This window comes from Podarcis muralis, chromosome 2 (assembly GCF_964188315.1).
Source record: "Podarcis muralis chromosome 2, rPodMur119.hap1.1, whole genome shotgun sequence".
NCBI classification, from domain to species: Eukaryota; Metazoa; Chordata; class Lepidosauria; order Squamata; family Lacertidae; genus Podarcis; species Podarcis muralis.
The window spans coordinates 3,329,820-3,344,577 of record NC_135656.1 but is presented as its reverse complement, the minus strand read 5'-3'; the positions used below and the strand labels follow the sequence as shown (position 1 = coordinate 3,344,577).

Sequence of the window (14,758 nt, the reverse complement as noted above, 5' to 3'; positions counted from 1 at the left end):
AACCTCTGCTTTGTTTTTTGTCTAAAATTGCCTCTTGATTGTTCCAAGCAGCTATTTGCTTGTTGGACTGCTCTCTAGCATTATGTACAATAAACCACTTGTGAGTTGGAAGCTTTATTGAAGAACAACAACCTGCCCCCAAACATGAGAATCTTCTTGCAGGTGGTGATTGCTGTTATTGCTTGATCAGAAAGGCCTGGTTGATGCTTCCTTATACAGCAAGCCTGCAATTTATGTGGATCTAACTTCTACACATTATTTTTTAGCCAAGGGCTAAAGGCACTGGTCAAGCTGTAATTTCTGGAGTTATGTTACGGTGGGAATAATGTGCCTTAGGCATGCAAGGCCATAGGGGTTTTGCAGAATAGTAATGGCACCCACACGTCTAGTGCCCAAGGAAGGGTAGCAATAGCAACCCTCTAATCAAATCTGCTCATGTTCAACCTTAAGGGCGAGAAACTTGCTTTTTAAAAAACACACACAAGCCCAAGACTGAACTTGGGTGACTGAACTCTGTGCCCCAGACTAGTTTCTCTGCTTCCAGAGCATGGTGAAGAGATTGACTACAAAGAACTTCTAAACAACTCAGCTTAGAGACAAGATGCAGTTCTAACAGAAGGCCAGGCACAAGTGTTCACTTGTTGAATTTGATTCCTTTAAAAAACATACAAGTGAGGTAATATAGAGTAACCACATTCATCAGAAAGGACATGGCGGGGGGGGGGGGAGAAAAAGAGTAGATAGAAGGCCAGCTCTATCCCACACCCTTCTGTCTTGTCACACGCAGAAGGGTGGTCGCTACTGAGAAGAGGAAAAGCATGTAACCATAGTAGCTCTTGGGATAGCCCTACCTGAGTTCAGCTTCCTTTTCGGTGAGTTCACTGGAGACTGATGCCACAAATCCATGAAGGAACAGAGCATGCTATTATGTAAAGTAGCATCTACAGGGCTCCTCCTTGTAGAACCTAGACCTCTCAGAACTGATGGTAGCCTCCCAACTTACTTTACTTGTTACTAATTGTTGAGCAGACAGGTTTCCTGAGTAAACAATGTGGCAGGTTATGCTTAGGTGCAAACAATAATAACGGTTAAAATCCCCCACAAAAATGCTGGTGTAGATCTAATTACCAGATGCAATTATGACCTTTTCATCTTTTCCAAGCATTTCTTAGGGACAAGGTTTATTTCTTTAGCTGGATCCTTTTCATTGTTGGTGCCAGGAGATTTTCAGAAGCCAAAGAAAAACCAGTCTTTAGGACTAATAGCAAGCATGTTATATAGTCCTCAGATTTATTGAATCCAGTGCCAGTGAAACATACAGAATCCACCCCCCGCCCAATTGAAGCACATGGCAGAGAATAGGGAAAACCCAGGCAACCATGTAGCTCTCTCCACTTGAGAGGAAGCTGTAAGGCAACATGATACAGAGGGCAGGCTAAGGACCAAGCAGGTGTTAGTGGGAAAAGAACAACCACGAGTGTCCCAGTGCCCCGTACCATTTATCCCTTCCACACTATCTCATTATAATTCTAGGTGTTGGTAATGGTGTGAGGTTGCTGTTCTCATCCTTTCCCATTTCATAGTGCCCTTGCGGGCTCTCTATGGTCATCTGTTTTTACAAAGTTGTCTCCTTTCCCATTTCTCCTATTACTTCTAGCTTGGTAAAAAGCTTTAGATCAGCCCTGGTTCTCCTCCCCACACCCAGTAGCTGGCTACTCCTGTCTCCCTACCGGCTTAGAACATAGGATGCACGCAACATCTACTAAATGTAAAGCTGGCTTAGGTGCCAGCTTATCTTTGCAGTGCAACCACTGATAGCTTATCCAAGAAAACATCTTTAGTCATGTAGTCAGAAGCCTCCTCTTGGCCCGTGTTGTGATGCAGCCAGTCCAGGCTCCTCCACCCTTCTGTAAATTATCAGATGCAACAGCTGCTCCAAGGTTATTCCAGGGAATGCAAGGTCCCAGCAAGGCAGCAACAGCACAATAAGTTAAAAGCAAATATTTGCAACAGTTCTAGTAGAGCGATTCTTCCTGGACAAGCATCTCTGCTGCTGGAGCACTCTACTCCCAACCGCTCAGTCGACATTGGGAAGCAGGCAAAGGGGTTTTTCTTCCATGCCCTCCAACCGGCGGCCTCTCTTATCCACACACCAGCACTGGCCTCTCTTCTGTCCCTTGGATGCCTGACACTGTAGGGGGCAATGATGTTAGTGGAAGATAAGACTACTGTGGAACAGCAGCTTCTCTAGCCCATGGATCCCGGCAATTCCCCATCTGTGCGTGATCGGCATGCGCAAGCCACTTCGGCTCTGCAATGGGGCAGGACGGGGTAGGGTGGGCTTACATGCATCCCACTGACACACAGTGCCTCAAAGCACAACCTCTGTGTATATGGGGAGTTGCCTGTATACACAGTGGGAGAGACTGGATATTTTTAACATAAGATTCTGGTAGGAAAGTTGAAGCCAAAAGAACCAGAACACTAAACCAACTGAGAAATTACTCAGCTTATTACTCAGAGTTATGGCTTGCTATAAAAGCCCAAGAGTAGCTCACTTTGCCTCTAGGCAACTTTTCAGTATACCTGCTTACGCCTGTAGAACCCTTTGGTGTCACAGTTGGGAATGAAGATGTCTTGACCATTCTGGTAGAGCGGGGCCTTCAACTCCTGCAAGATGGCTGCCAGGTGCCTGCGGCAAGGAGCCTGCCAAACAGAAATAGGACAGTAGTTAAGGTGTGTTGGGAACCTGTGGCCTCTCAGATGTTATTAGATCACTCCATTGGCTACAGCCAGCATGGCCAATGGAGAGGGATGATGGAAGCTGTAGTCTAACATCTGGAGAGCTACAGGTTCCCTGCTATTGGATTGACAAAAGAGCTATGATACCCATAGGTGGACAGAAGCCAGAAGAGTCAAGCAGTGTATTCAGCCTGGGTTTAACAGTACTTTAAATACAAGTGTTTGGGTCTGCTTTACAAGTCAAGGGTTTATACAGAAGGCACCGTATAAAAGTGCTAGCATGGCAGGGAGCGATACGCTGGCTTCCCATATAGGGAGGAAGGCTATGAGTATGTGTTAAACCATGAGGAAGTATTCAGTTACGAGATCCTTCTCTGGCTTAATGAAAATATGCAATCCCAGAAAGATTATACCTCATGCTTTTCTGTAAGTAGGAATTTGGTGGTGTGAGAAGGAGAGAGAGAGAAATAGAAGCAGACAGTTAAGAGCAACAATGTGCAGGTTCCTCAGTTCTTCTAGCATCACTTTCCTGTGCAGGAAGGTCCGTACAGAGCAGGAAGCCAGAATGCCAGCAGGGAAGCAGTCCCTTCTATTCTTTCTCTGGGTGGGAAAGTACAGGCTGCTTGCTCCACATACCATATCACGCTCCTGTTTGGCATCACTGCCCAGGGAGAGCTGCTGTAGCTGGGTTTTGCCAACCGTGACCTCTTGCAGTGGATCCTGGCTCTGTAACAGGAGAGGCTCTGCTGTTGATTGACCGGCATGGCGAGTCTCCTCCCAACCATCACCTAGAGAGATGGAAACAGGCTTCAGCCTTTCAGTCACCTTCTTAAGGAAGACAAGGGGAGGGAGGGAGGGAGGACCAGATGCAGGACAGCAGTTCCCAAACTCTACAGAGAACAATGTTGAAGTATTGGGTGCATCCACATTCTCTTCCAAACAGAACATGAAAACAGAAGATGAATGTATCTGAAGAAGTGTGCATGCACACGAAAGCTCATACCAAGAACTAACTTAGTTGGTCTTTAAGGTGCTACTGGAAGGAATTTTTTTTTGTTTTGACTATGGCAGACCAACACGGCTACCTATCTGTAACTAGAAGATGAATGGAACAGTCAGCCTCTGTTATTTCTATCAATATAACTGGTAACATTTACCACCACCCACCCACCCTGTGCAGGGGGTGTGATTAAGGATGCACTTCATGAGCTGCAGCTGACGGGGTCTGAGGGATCCCAGAAGTCCAGCCCTGCCTCGAGTCCTGTAACTGGGCAAAAGAGAAGCAGGACACAGTAGGGATGTTAACTAAACTGCCCTGCAGTTATATCTGCCCATTGTTCTGGAAGCTGATCAAGAAAATACATGTGTGAAACCCATCTCGCATTAACTGCAAAGTAAACGTGCCTCTATGCCAGGTATCAGAAGTTGTGATCAGTGAGCAGTACCTCTCTAAAGATGGGATTTGCAATACAGCCAAAGACTTTGGTTAGTTTCTCCTCCTTGACATTTCAGATAATCTTACCCTTGCCTGGTATTTTGCCGGATGCAGCAACTGGGACATACTCAAAGAGCCGGAAAGACCTTAGAAGCAACTCATCCAGGAAAACCCTCAGCCATGAAGCTACACTGCCCTGAAAGGCACGTAGGATAAAAATGTAGGAAAGAAATGTAGACTGGAAAGCACTGTTTCGCCCAACAGCTATTTCAAATAACCATTTGTCCATCTCCAGCCAAGAACTAGCAGCGTCCAAAGGACAATTTTTAAAGCTAATATTCTCCAGAAGGTAGTTTTGGAGGAATCTTAACAGTCACATGCATTTCCCATTTTTTTAATATATAAAAAAATCCTAATCTAGTTATCCCTATCTCCTCCAGCCCCATAATGTTGTCACTTGGGACAGTAAGTGTTGAACACTTCAGTTCTCCCTGTGTGACCTCAACCAGAATGGAGGCTGGCTGAATTCACGCCCATATATATTGTTGTCAAGTTATGCTTTTCCGGGGTGTGTGTGTGTTCAGGACCTTAGCCCAGTTGTGCTTTTTACTGTAGAATTTAGAGAAGAAATAGATGTATAATGCAGCCTTTCTGTCCCCAAATTCCAGCCACTTACCATTTAAGTGAGCATTTCTGTACGCAAAAAGCACCTGAGACAAAAATCAACAACAACAAACCAACCAACCAACCCAAGAAGTATATTTTTGCTGTTTTATTGGGGAAAAAGAAGGTTAAAAAAGTCCCATTGGGTTTTTTGATCCAGGAACTGCAGAAATTTGCATGCTCATTTAATAACTGACTGGCATCAGGAAGTCTGGAATAATGGAGAAACTCACCAAGTCCAGGCGTGTCAAAGTAATGACAGATGATTTTAGTATCATTTGGGGCAGTCTTAATAATTATGCAGTCATGAAGGAGCATGGATTTTTCCCACCAGCAACAAAGGGATACTTCCAGAAAGACGCTCTTTGGTGACAAATGTGACTATGCTGTTGCATTGACTTCATGTTGATCTATGTGTTTGTCCTGAGGCTTTGGTTAATTGAAAATGAAGACACTTAAAGAAACAAAACCCCAAAAGGCAGATCCAGGAAGCAGGCTTAAGTGCCCTTCTGACACAGCATGCATGGCTTTGTTTGGAACATCTGTGCAAGTTAGTCCCTTTTTAAAGATGTTTAATTCACTGCTGTGGGTTAAACCACTGAGCCTAGGACTTGCCGATCAGAAGGTTGGCGGTTCGAATCCCCACGACGGGGTGAGCTCCTGTTGTTCTGTCCCTGCTCCTGCCAACCTAGCAGTTCGAAAGCATGTCAAAGTGCAAGTAGATAAATAGGTACCGCTCCGGCGGGAAGGCAAACGGCGTTTCTGTGCGCTGCTCTGGTTCCCCAGAAGCAGCTTAATAATGCTGGCCACATGACCTGGAAGCTGTATGCCAGCTCCCTCGGCCAATAAAGCGAGATGAGCGCCGCAACCCCAGAGTCGGTCACGACTGGACCTAATGGTCAGGGGTCCCTTTACCTTAATGCACCCCCAACCACCACCAACATGGCATTGTGGGTGGGCAGGAACTTCTAGGTTTCCCAGCTTCTACTTCAGACTTAAAGGAAAGCTCAGTCGGAGGTTTAGTTGAAAAAACTGTTTCGCTCCACCATCCATGAGGCCCAAGTGAAATAGACAGCTTCTAGTAGTCAATAATGAAGATGTAAAATTAGCTCTGCTAAAAATTTCTGCACATGAATGATGTGGGTAAAACACAATCATATACACATTACCCCTTACAGCAGCACACAGAGGACCTGAAGATTATCACTGGTTACGTCTATAGACACATGTGGAGCACGTTACAGACTGTGATCATTGACCACCTGTGGATTTGCTCCACAGCTGACCACTGGCTCAGCTCTCACATGAGACTTCTGCATTTTCCACACAGCTCCTCAAGGGGGAAGCAGAGCTTCCTTGCATCAACCCATTTCCTGTGAGGTCCTGTACTGCTAGTACAGTGGTACCTCGGGTTAAGAACTTAATTCGTTCCAGAGGTCTGTTCTTAACCTGAAACTGTTCTTAACCTGAAGCACCACTTTAGCTAATGGGGCCTCCCGCTGCTGCCGCACCGCTGCGAGATTTCTGTTCTCATCCTGAAGCAAAGTTCTTAACCCGAGGTACTATTTCACTGAGGTCCAGCGCCGAGGGCCTTCTGGCGGTTCCCTCACTATGAGAAACCAAGTTACAGGGAACCAGGCAGAGGGCCTTCTCGGTGGTGGCACCTGCCCTGTGGAACGCCCTCCCACCAGATGTCAAAGGAACAACTACTACCAGACTTTTAGAAGACATCTGAAGGCAGCCCTGTTTAGGGAAGCTTTTAATGTTTGACGTATTACATTATTTTAATTTTTTTTGGAAGCCACCCAGAGTGGCTGGGGAAGCCCAGCCAGATGGGTGGGGTATAAATAATAAATTATTATTATTATTATTATTATTATTATTATTATTATTATTTCTGGGTTAGTGGAGTCTGTAACCTGAAGCGTCTGTAACCCGAGGTACCACTGTAGCTCCAATTCAGTCTGGATTGTACATATAGCACCCTGGCTCAGTGGAGACCATTTAATGCTGTTGAAACGGTAGCAGCAGGAAGAACGATGGGCAAAGCCTACTTAGTAGGCCATAATGACAAGTTCCATGCAGCACCAAAAGACAGAACAGGTTCCAGCCATAAAAGATTAGCATGTTTTAAGAGGCTACATGCATATTTATTAGAGAGCACGATGAATCTAAAAACTCAGGGTGCTTGTAGGCTGCCCAATCACATACATGTTTAACTCAGAAGCAATTCACAGTGTGATTAGTGGGACTTGCCTTCTTATCTAAGGATGAGTAGAACTGCAGTCTTATCCTGAAAAACTCCAGGGGCTTCCTGGCTGTGAAATGCTAGACCATTTTCACCAGTGATTGATAAATCCAGGATCCTGCACCGGTGTCAGGCTTTGGGGGGTCGGCTTCCTCCCCTGTGGCCGTAAATGAGCAGATCAAACGAAAGGGCATTCTTACCAGTTAGTTTCTTTAATAAACACAGGGAAGGTCAAAAGAAAGCATCTAACCAGAATGGCGGTACTCCCAATTAAGGTCACTCCCCCCTCCGTCCCTATTAATCTACGTCACTCCTATGTTTTGTAATCTGAGATTCTAGCCTCTGTGCTTTCTGTTCTGCCACTTTCTGAGCTCTCTGGGACTTTGGGGAAGGGGGGTGGATAGTACCCAGAGACTGTGAATCTGTTAACTCTCTCTCTTCTAGTGTTAGATCTGCTAGCTGTTCCCCATCCAGTATTTCCCAGCTTCTGCCTTCTGAACTATGCCCCTCTGCAAACCACCGTTCCAAAGCTATACTGTCCTCCTGCTCCTGGGAAGATTCAGGATCAGGAGAGGGGTGGCGGCTCCCACCATTCCTCCTCAGTGCAGCTCTTTTCAGGGTGGTCCCTGACAATCTGCAAATTATCCACATGATAAATTATACCTTTACCCAGGTCATTTGATCAAATGGAATCAAGGTTCAATCGATTAGATACAAAGCTCCACTTAGCCTAGCATAAACAGCAGGCAGATGTTGCTTAAGTGTTTTCCTAACTGCAAAAACAAGGCATGGGTAAAATGGCAAAATAGGAAGAGAGATGTATGCATGAGTTACTGAAGGTCCCATCGAGATCACAACTGGCCTAGACTCTACACTGCTTTCATCTTTCAAAAACTACTTCCGCATTAATAGTGTCTAAAAGTTTGATATTAAAAAGGTGGATTTTTTTAGTATTCCAAAGGATTTGTTGGATATTGCGGTCTCTAAGCCAGCTTTTACAACTCAGGTAAAGAGTAAAGGGGACCCCTGACTGTTAAAGTCCAGTCGCAAACAACTCTGGGTTTGCAGCGCTCATCTCACTTTACTGGCTGAGGGAGCCGGCGTTTGTCCGCAGACAGCTTCTGGGTCATGTGGCCATCATGACTAAGCCACTGCTGGCGAAGCAGAGCAGTGCACAGAAACACTGTTTACCTTCCCGCTGGAGCAGTACCTATTTATTTACTTACACTTTGATGTGCTTTCGAACTGCTAGGTTGGCAGGAGCAGGGACTGAGCAACGGGAGCTCACCTCGTTGTGGGGATTCGAACCGCCGACCTTCTGATCAGCAAGCCCTAGGCCAGGGGTCTGCGACCCGCGGCTCCAGAGCCGCATGTGGCTCTTTTACACCTTTGCCGCGGCTCTGAGGTGGATACTAGCGAGGGGAGGAGGTGCATTGTGCGCCCCGACACTCCTCACTGTGGCGGGCGCTGTACTGGCTGTGACATCGCATGGGGGCGGTGCGTGCGTTAGTCACGCACCGTCCCGACGTCACCTTCCCGCCCGCCCGCTACATTGTAAGGGGCATGTACGCTGGTCACTGCATTGAAAGGGGGCATGTACGCTGGTCACTGCATTGAAAGGGGGCATGTACGCTGGTCACTGTTTTGAAGGGGAGTGAAGAACACACACACACAAAAAGGTAACTTGTTAATTTAACGTTTATTTCTATGAGGAGGAGTAATTCTGAGGGGTCAAACAAAGAAATAATAAAAAAAAGTGACAAAAAAGTTATTTTTATAATGATGAGTTTTGCGGCTCCCAGGTTTTTTTTCTTCGAAAACGGGTCCAAGTGGCTCTTTTTGTCTTAAAGGTTGCAGACCCCTGCCCTAGGCTCTGTGGTTTAACCCACAGCACCACATGCGTCCCCCAGTGTTCCTAGGTTTTGACCACTTGTGTAATCCTCTGCATGTTTACTTGGACATAAGCATCCTTGAACACTTTATTCCCCAAATAAGCGTGCATAGGATTGCAGCTTGAAATGCAGGTTTATTCTGATTTTCACACAATGTTTGGCTGCAGTAAATGTTTCTGAGCAAGGTTTGATGCTGCTCCTCCTTACAATGTCAGGCTACAAGTGTATTACAAGGACAGAAAGCTGTCATAAATTCATGAAACAATGTTCAGTGCTAAATTTGTAATGTAAAAAATTGATGTCTCATTTCTGGGTTTGTTGAACTGCATGCATGCACATACTTGAATTGACGCCAAGAGGCCTGAATAAGGTTGCCATTTAAAATATTTTAAAGCAGGAGGTGGAGGAAGATGCACTCGGTGCTTCTTAATCATCAGGACAGTGGCATTCAGTGCTTCTTAGTCATCAGGAGCGGAGTGAATTTTACAAGCTCAACACAAGCAGTTCTCCAACCACAATCCCTCAGCAGAGGGAAGGGTTTGGCATGATCTCCACATCTCCAATATCCCTTCTTACCTCTGGATTTTATTTTGAGAAGAGAATGACAATTTATTGCACAAGCCATTTGAGGGACATGCTGACCACAATTCCTTGCTGCCAACTGTGGTTTTCATCTTCTCCATATTAACAAACTAAGAGATCTTTTTATTTTTATATCAGCCAGCGTAACTGGGGCACATGTTTTGCATGTTCAGTGCCAAGCTAAGCTCAAATCTGCATACCTTCTACAAAATGATGACAAAGCAACTAGACATTACATTGGAAATCCATGGCACTGGAAGGGCTACCAATACAGCTGTTTTCTCCAGAAGTGACATAACTTGCTCACTTGGGAATGTTGGAGAATCCAGATGATGTTGGTATGACATCATTCTGTTCCAGTGTTCTCTCCGTTGTCTTTCTGACTTTATAGACCTAGTTCACTGCAAATTGTCTGACTTTTAGTACAATCCTAGTGCTAGCCTCAACTCACCCAGCACAGAGGAGTGGTCCATGAGGCAGCTGTTACTAAGGCTGGCAAACCCCAACCGTTCTGTATTTCTTGGTTGCTCTGCCACCATTATTGCCCCTGCATCTATGGAGCTCTATTGAAAAAGGTGAGAATTCTGCATATCACCTGTTCAGGAGAGCAAAATAGAATAGATTCAGACCTGCTATTTTTCCTGCCAAACAGCTGAATGGCAGGATTTTAATCTGCATTGCATTTTTTTTAATGTTAAAGACCATGGCTTCCCATATTAACTTGTCTGTGCTTTAAAATCTTCTGCTGATGTTCATTCTCCAGGTGCCTCCTTCATCAGAGATTTGCTATTCAACAGTAAGGGAAAGGGCCTTCTCAGCAGTGGCACCCCAGTTATGGAATGCCCTCCCTATACAGGCTCAGCTTCCACCAACACTGCAGTCTTTCCAGTGCCAACCAACATTTTTACTCGCTCAGGCATTTTAAAATTTTGTTTTATTATCTTTTTATGCTATAAACCGATTGTATACCACTCTGAAATCCAAATGAGTTGAATGGCAGCAAATACATGTTTTAATAAATAAGACCACAGGGTGGGGGGCGGAGGCAATGTCAGGGCCATATATGCCAGGAATCAGGGTGTATGGGATGTTAGGAGAGGGATAGCACCTCTGGTGGGGGACACATCATGCTCCTTCTGAGTTAGTTTGCCCCCTTTTGGCCCCCACCCTGCACTCAGCTCTCGCCTAGAAGCTGTCAGCATGTGACAGCAGCCACACCCCGGGAACGGCTTCGATTGGCCAGCTAAACGAGGGGAGGGGAGCCGATGGGTCTCAGACCCTTGGCGATTTAGGGACTTCCCCTGCATGGGAAAACAGGCTCTGGTGGATTGAATGGACGAGACCGATAGTGGGTCCAACGGTCAAGAAGGAGGTTCTGCACGTGCTGAACATGGACGTGAGGGGCAGATGGGGTTTGTCAAACCTGGAAGGGAGCCCCTCTAGGAGAAGGAAAACTCTGAACCTAAATCTCTGCTGCCTTGTGAGATCTGTGGCTCTGGGCACAATTTTGTGAGGGGGCACCAACAGGCACCCTACAGCAGGCTCCTTCATCAGAGCCTGACTCTGATCAAGAAGCAGCTGTGCCTTGGCTGTGGTGCTCTTGCCTGTCTGCAGCTCAGCCCTGGGTCAGACCTGAGCCAGAGGAGGAGAGCAGAAGGAGAGTGGGCAGCAATGCTGCTGGCCCACCCTCCTTGGCCACGGTGCACCTTGTGCCCAGCCACAGCAGCTGTGCCACTGGGTCAGGTCTGACCCAGAGGAGGAGAGTAGAAGGAGAGTGGGCAGCAGCTCCCCCCCCTTCTCCCCTGGACTGTGGCACTCAGAAGGGCACCCTCCAGCCCCAGCACCACTGGGAGCACACCCCATGCAGTGCAGGCATACGCTCTGCCGCTGCTTGGGAGATATCTTCAGGAGAAGAAAAGGCTATGGAGTCACCCGAGGGGTTGTATTGTCAGAAACATTGTGCTAGTTAACGCATCACAGCACAGGCTATGGAAGAAAAGGCTATACCCTACAGAAATCCACATTTGGATGGTGCCTTGTATGCCTTGTGGCAACTCCTGCAGCCCAGCTGGTGCCAAACGTATTGCTCTGCTTTCCTTTGGACCACATCAGTGAGGCAGAGAGGGAGTTTGCCCAGGACCTCCAGACACACTGCCCAGGCTTGCACCCTGAGAAGGTCACATCCGTGCTACTAATGCAGTGGTTGATTTCATCTCTCGAGACAGATGGATGCCAACAGAAGCCAGGAATCTCATGGCCTGATGTTAACACTTAGCCTTGGCTGTTTCCATGGACTGGATGTGTTCAACTTCAGAGAGCATCAGGAGCAGAAAGAACTAAGAATGCACAGTATCAGCCTTGTTATAGGCAGTATAAGCCTCTGGACTGGCCAGGCCAGGCTTATGTACTAGAACCAGGGTCAAATCCCTGGTCAAAAGCAACAGTCCCTGTTGCACTTTCAGGATCCAGATGAACTGCTTACTTGTTGTCCCAGGGAGCCTGGGAGTTCAATAGCAGACCAAAATCTGGATTCTGCTCTGGCTAGTTATACACCCCAACTGGTCCTGGCAAAAAGAGCAAGAAGGTCTAGCCAAGCGTAACCAAGATTTTTGAAAAAGGAAAAATGCAGGGCCAGCTTCTCTCTTTGTCCACTGCTCTGTGTCACAACACAAAGGATAAGAGCCAAATTTTGCTCGTGAAAATAAGTACCCATGTGAGTTGCCCAGCATCTTTCCATCATCTGGCAGAATGGCTCCTTTTCAGCTTGCTAGAGAGGAAAAGCAAAACCAAGGGCACTTGCAAGTAATCCAGTTTGCAGATTATGGCTCATTTCATGCAATCAAAGAAAACAGACTGCTGTCAGCAAGTGCCCAGGAAGCAAGCAAAAACGTGTTTTCGGGAGTTGTGCTCCTGTGCAGAGTTGGACACGCTGCCAGACATGCTCACATCCCCTCCTCTCCTGTTGCCACAGACCAGTACTAGCATTTCAAGAGTTCTGAGGCACAGTGTCCTTAAATCACAAGTCTAATCATAAATCCAACTCATAAAGTAGGTTCATGACAAGGAGCTGCCAGATCCAAACTTTACTTGCACAGTACAGTATATTAGTTTTATAGAGTTGAAGCCCAAGCTCTTCTTCCCAGGGTTCCTCTCTCCACCCCACAAACTAGTGGATTCTTGCAGTCTACAAAGGGAAGCCGTAAAGAACTGTTTGCGAACCCTCCCCAGAGAGAAGAGGAGAAGGTGCAGTCCAGGTAGGCAGAGATGATTTTGCAGTCTTCTCCCTGCAAGACAAGTTTGGCACTGCGCCCACTACTAGTCTGAGCAAAAGGTGACTCAGGCCTGGCATGAGAGATCAAGGGTGGCCATGGTGTGTTCAGCTCACACACAAGTCTAGGAACAGAAGAAGATACTGCAGAATCTCCCCATCCCAAAACATTCCTGACAGCAAACACTTAGCTCCTCTCTGCTCTTAAGGTATTCATTCCCAAACCTGAGGAGCTGCTTTCACAACAGCCCTTTCACACCCTTTTGACCTAACCGATTTCAGGGGTCCCTGGTGTTTATACCTGGTTTGGAAGGGCTATGGAGGCTTCTAGACCTCAGGTTGCATATAGTTAGGTCCGAGTTACCAGAGAGGCATTAAATGTTTCCAAAGTTGGAACAAAACATGAACGGCTGAGCAAAGAACTCAAAGCACACACATTTCAAAAGTACCTACTCCCCCTGCACAAACATGATTCCAAATCAAGTAACTAATTCAGATTCAAATTTTGTAGTTTAAGCACAGGGGGGAAATCTATGAGCCCTTATGGCTTTTATGCTTCAAGGCTAGAAAAAGAAGCAGCCAGCATTCGCTACTCAGCACCCGAAAGACTTCTCTTCCCTTTCTGCCCTTGATTGTACATCTTCACAATCTTCAATTTTGTTTGGGGAATAGGGACTGCTTATATTAATATATAGGTTTAAATCAGACTGTGTGGATCATTTTCATTCTTAATGTGAGCTGGTGATGTTTCTTCTTTTGTCTTTGCTGTATTTACAAAATTAAAGAAATGTAAAGAAAGAGCACTTGAATCGCACAGCGGGAGTGCAGGAAGAGGATAGCTGATCGTTTCACTCCATCACCTTCGCTGCCGGCAATCCTATGGCTCTTTACTTGGGAGTAAATCCCACAGTGTTCAATAGGGTTTTGCTCCCTTTGCGCCGAGGATCTTACATGTGAATCTCGATGAAAGGCTAAGGAGGTTCAGTCCTCTCCTGCATCCAATATGCTCCCAACCCCCCTTTATACTTCCTCACCCTCCATACTTTATGATCACTTGCTTGGCAATCTTGGCCCCGCGATATTTCATGGAAGGATAGAATTGTAGAGTTGCAAGGGACCCCGCAGGGTCATCTAGTCTAACCCCCGTGCGGGACTCTCTACCGCCTTCCGCCCCCCCCCCTTCCACGCTTGCCAGGCGCGGCTCCCCCACGGCACTCACCTGCCGCGGGCGCCGCCTCCGTCTGGTTCCGGCCGCCTCCGGCCACGCAGACCCCCCGGCCGTGCAGCAAGGCGTGCAGCGGAGTGCGCTCGCCGGGCCGGGGGACGCAGCGCAAGCCGGGCGCGCAGCTCGGGGTGTAGACGCCGCACGGCTCGCCCAGCGCCCGCGCGTCGCAGCCCTGCTCGTCGCGAAGAGCCTGCGCGTCCCGGGCGGAGGATGCGCGGCCGCCCGCCGGGGAAGCGCAAGGGGCGCCGCCGCCGCCGCCTCCCGGCCGCCCTCCACCCGCCGCCGCCTCGGTCAGCAAGAGGAGCAGCAGCAGCAGCGCCGTCTCCAAGCAGCAAGCCGGGAGCATGGTGGTCCGCAGGGCGCCCGGTGCCGGAGTCGCGGAGAGAGTGGCTGGAGCGCCGCGCGGCAGCCCTTAAATGCGTGCAGCGCGCAGCGCCAGCCCCCGAGCTGCCGGCCTCCTTCCGCGCCAGGTGCGCAGCCTGCCCGGCTGGAAGGGCGCCAGCCCGCGGGGTGGGGCTGCGGGCGACCGCGAGGAGCTGGCGGGCCGCTGGGGCCCCGCCGCTCCAAGGCGCGGGGCTGCCAGGCGCCCTTCGCGGCGCGGGAGCCCCGTCCAACGGCCGGCCGAGGAAGCGCGCCATGCGCCCGGTTCTCGGCTTGGGAACTGCCTTCCGAGCAAGGCGCGGAAAACCTGGGAGGCGGAGTG

At 48.1% G+C, this 14,758-nt stretch overlaps 1 protein-coding gene across 1 annotated transcript; it reads right to left on the bottom strand.

Annotated features, from left to right (window-relative positions):
- Window positions 1-1,269: 1,269 nt before the first annotated feature.
- On the bottom strand, window positions 1,270-14,758 carry IGFBP6 (insulin like growth factor binding protein 6). The gene is made up of 4 exons (XM_028721258.2): window positions 14,050-14,758; window positions 3,379-3,530; window positions 2,587-2,706; window positions 1,270-2,191 (listed from the first exon to the last, which is right to left on the bottom strand). Exons 1-4 carry the CDS (start codon window positions 14,399-14,401, stop codon window positions 2,078-2,080), a joined length of 738 nt encoding a protein of 245 aa, XP_028577091.2. The 5' UTR covers window positions 14,402-14,758; the 3' UTR covers window positions 1,270-2,077.

What these genes read in the sequence shown, in the direction of transcription:
- IGFBP6 (XM_028721258.2), bottom strand. Translation starts at nt 14,401, where the DNA reads ATGCTCCCGGCTTGCTGCTTGGAGACGGCGCTGCTGCTGCTGCTCCTC. An exon ending in GGAGGCGGCGCCCGCGGCAG is followed by an intron (nt 3,531 to 14,049) that starts GTGAGTGCCGTG and finishes CCATCTCTCTAG; the next exon opens with GTGATGGTTGGGAGGAGACT. An exon ending in GGTTCTACAGGCGTAAGCAG is followed by an intron (nt 2,192 to 2,586) that starts GTATACTGAAAA and finishes TGCCCCCTACAG; the next exon opens with TGTCAGGCATCCAAGGGACA.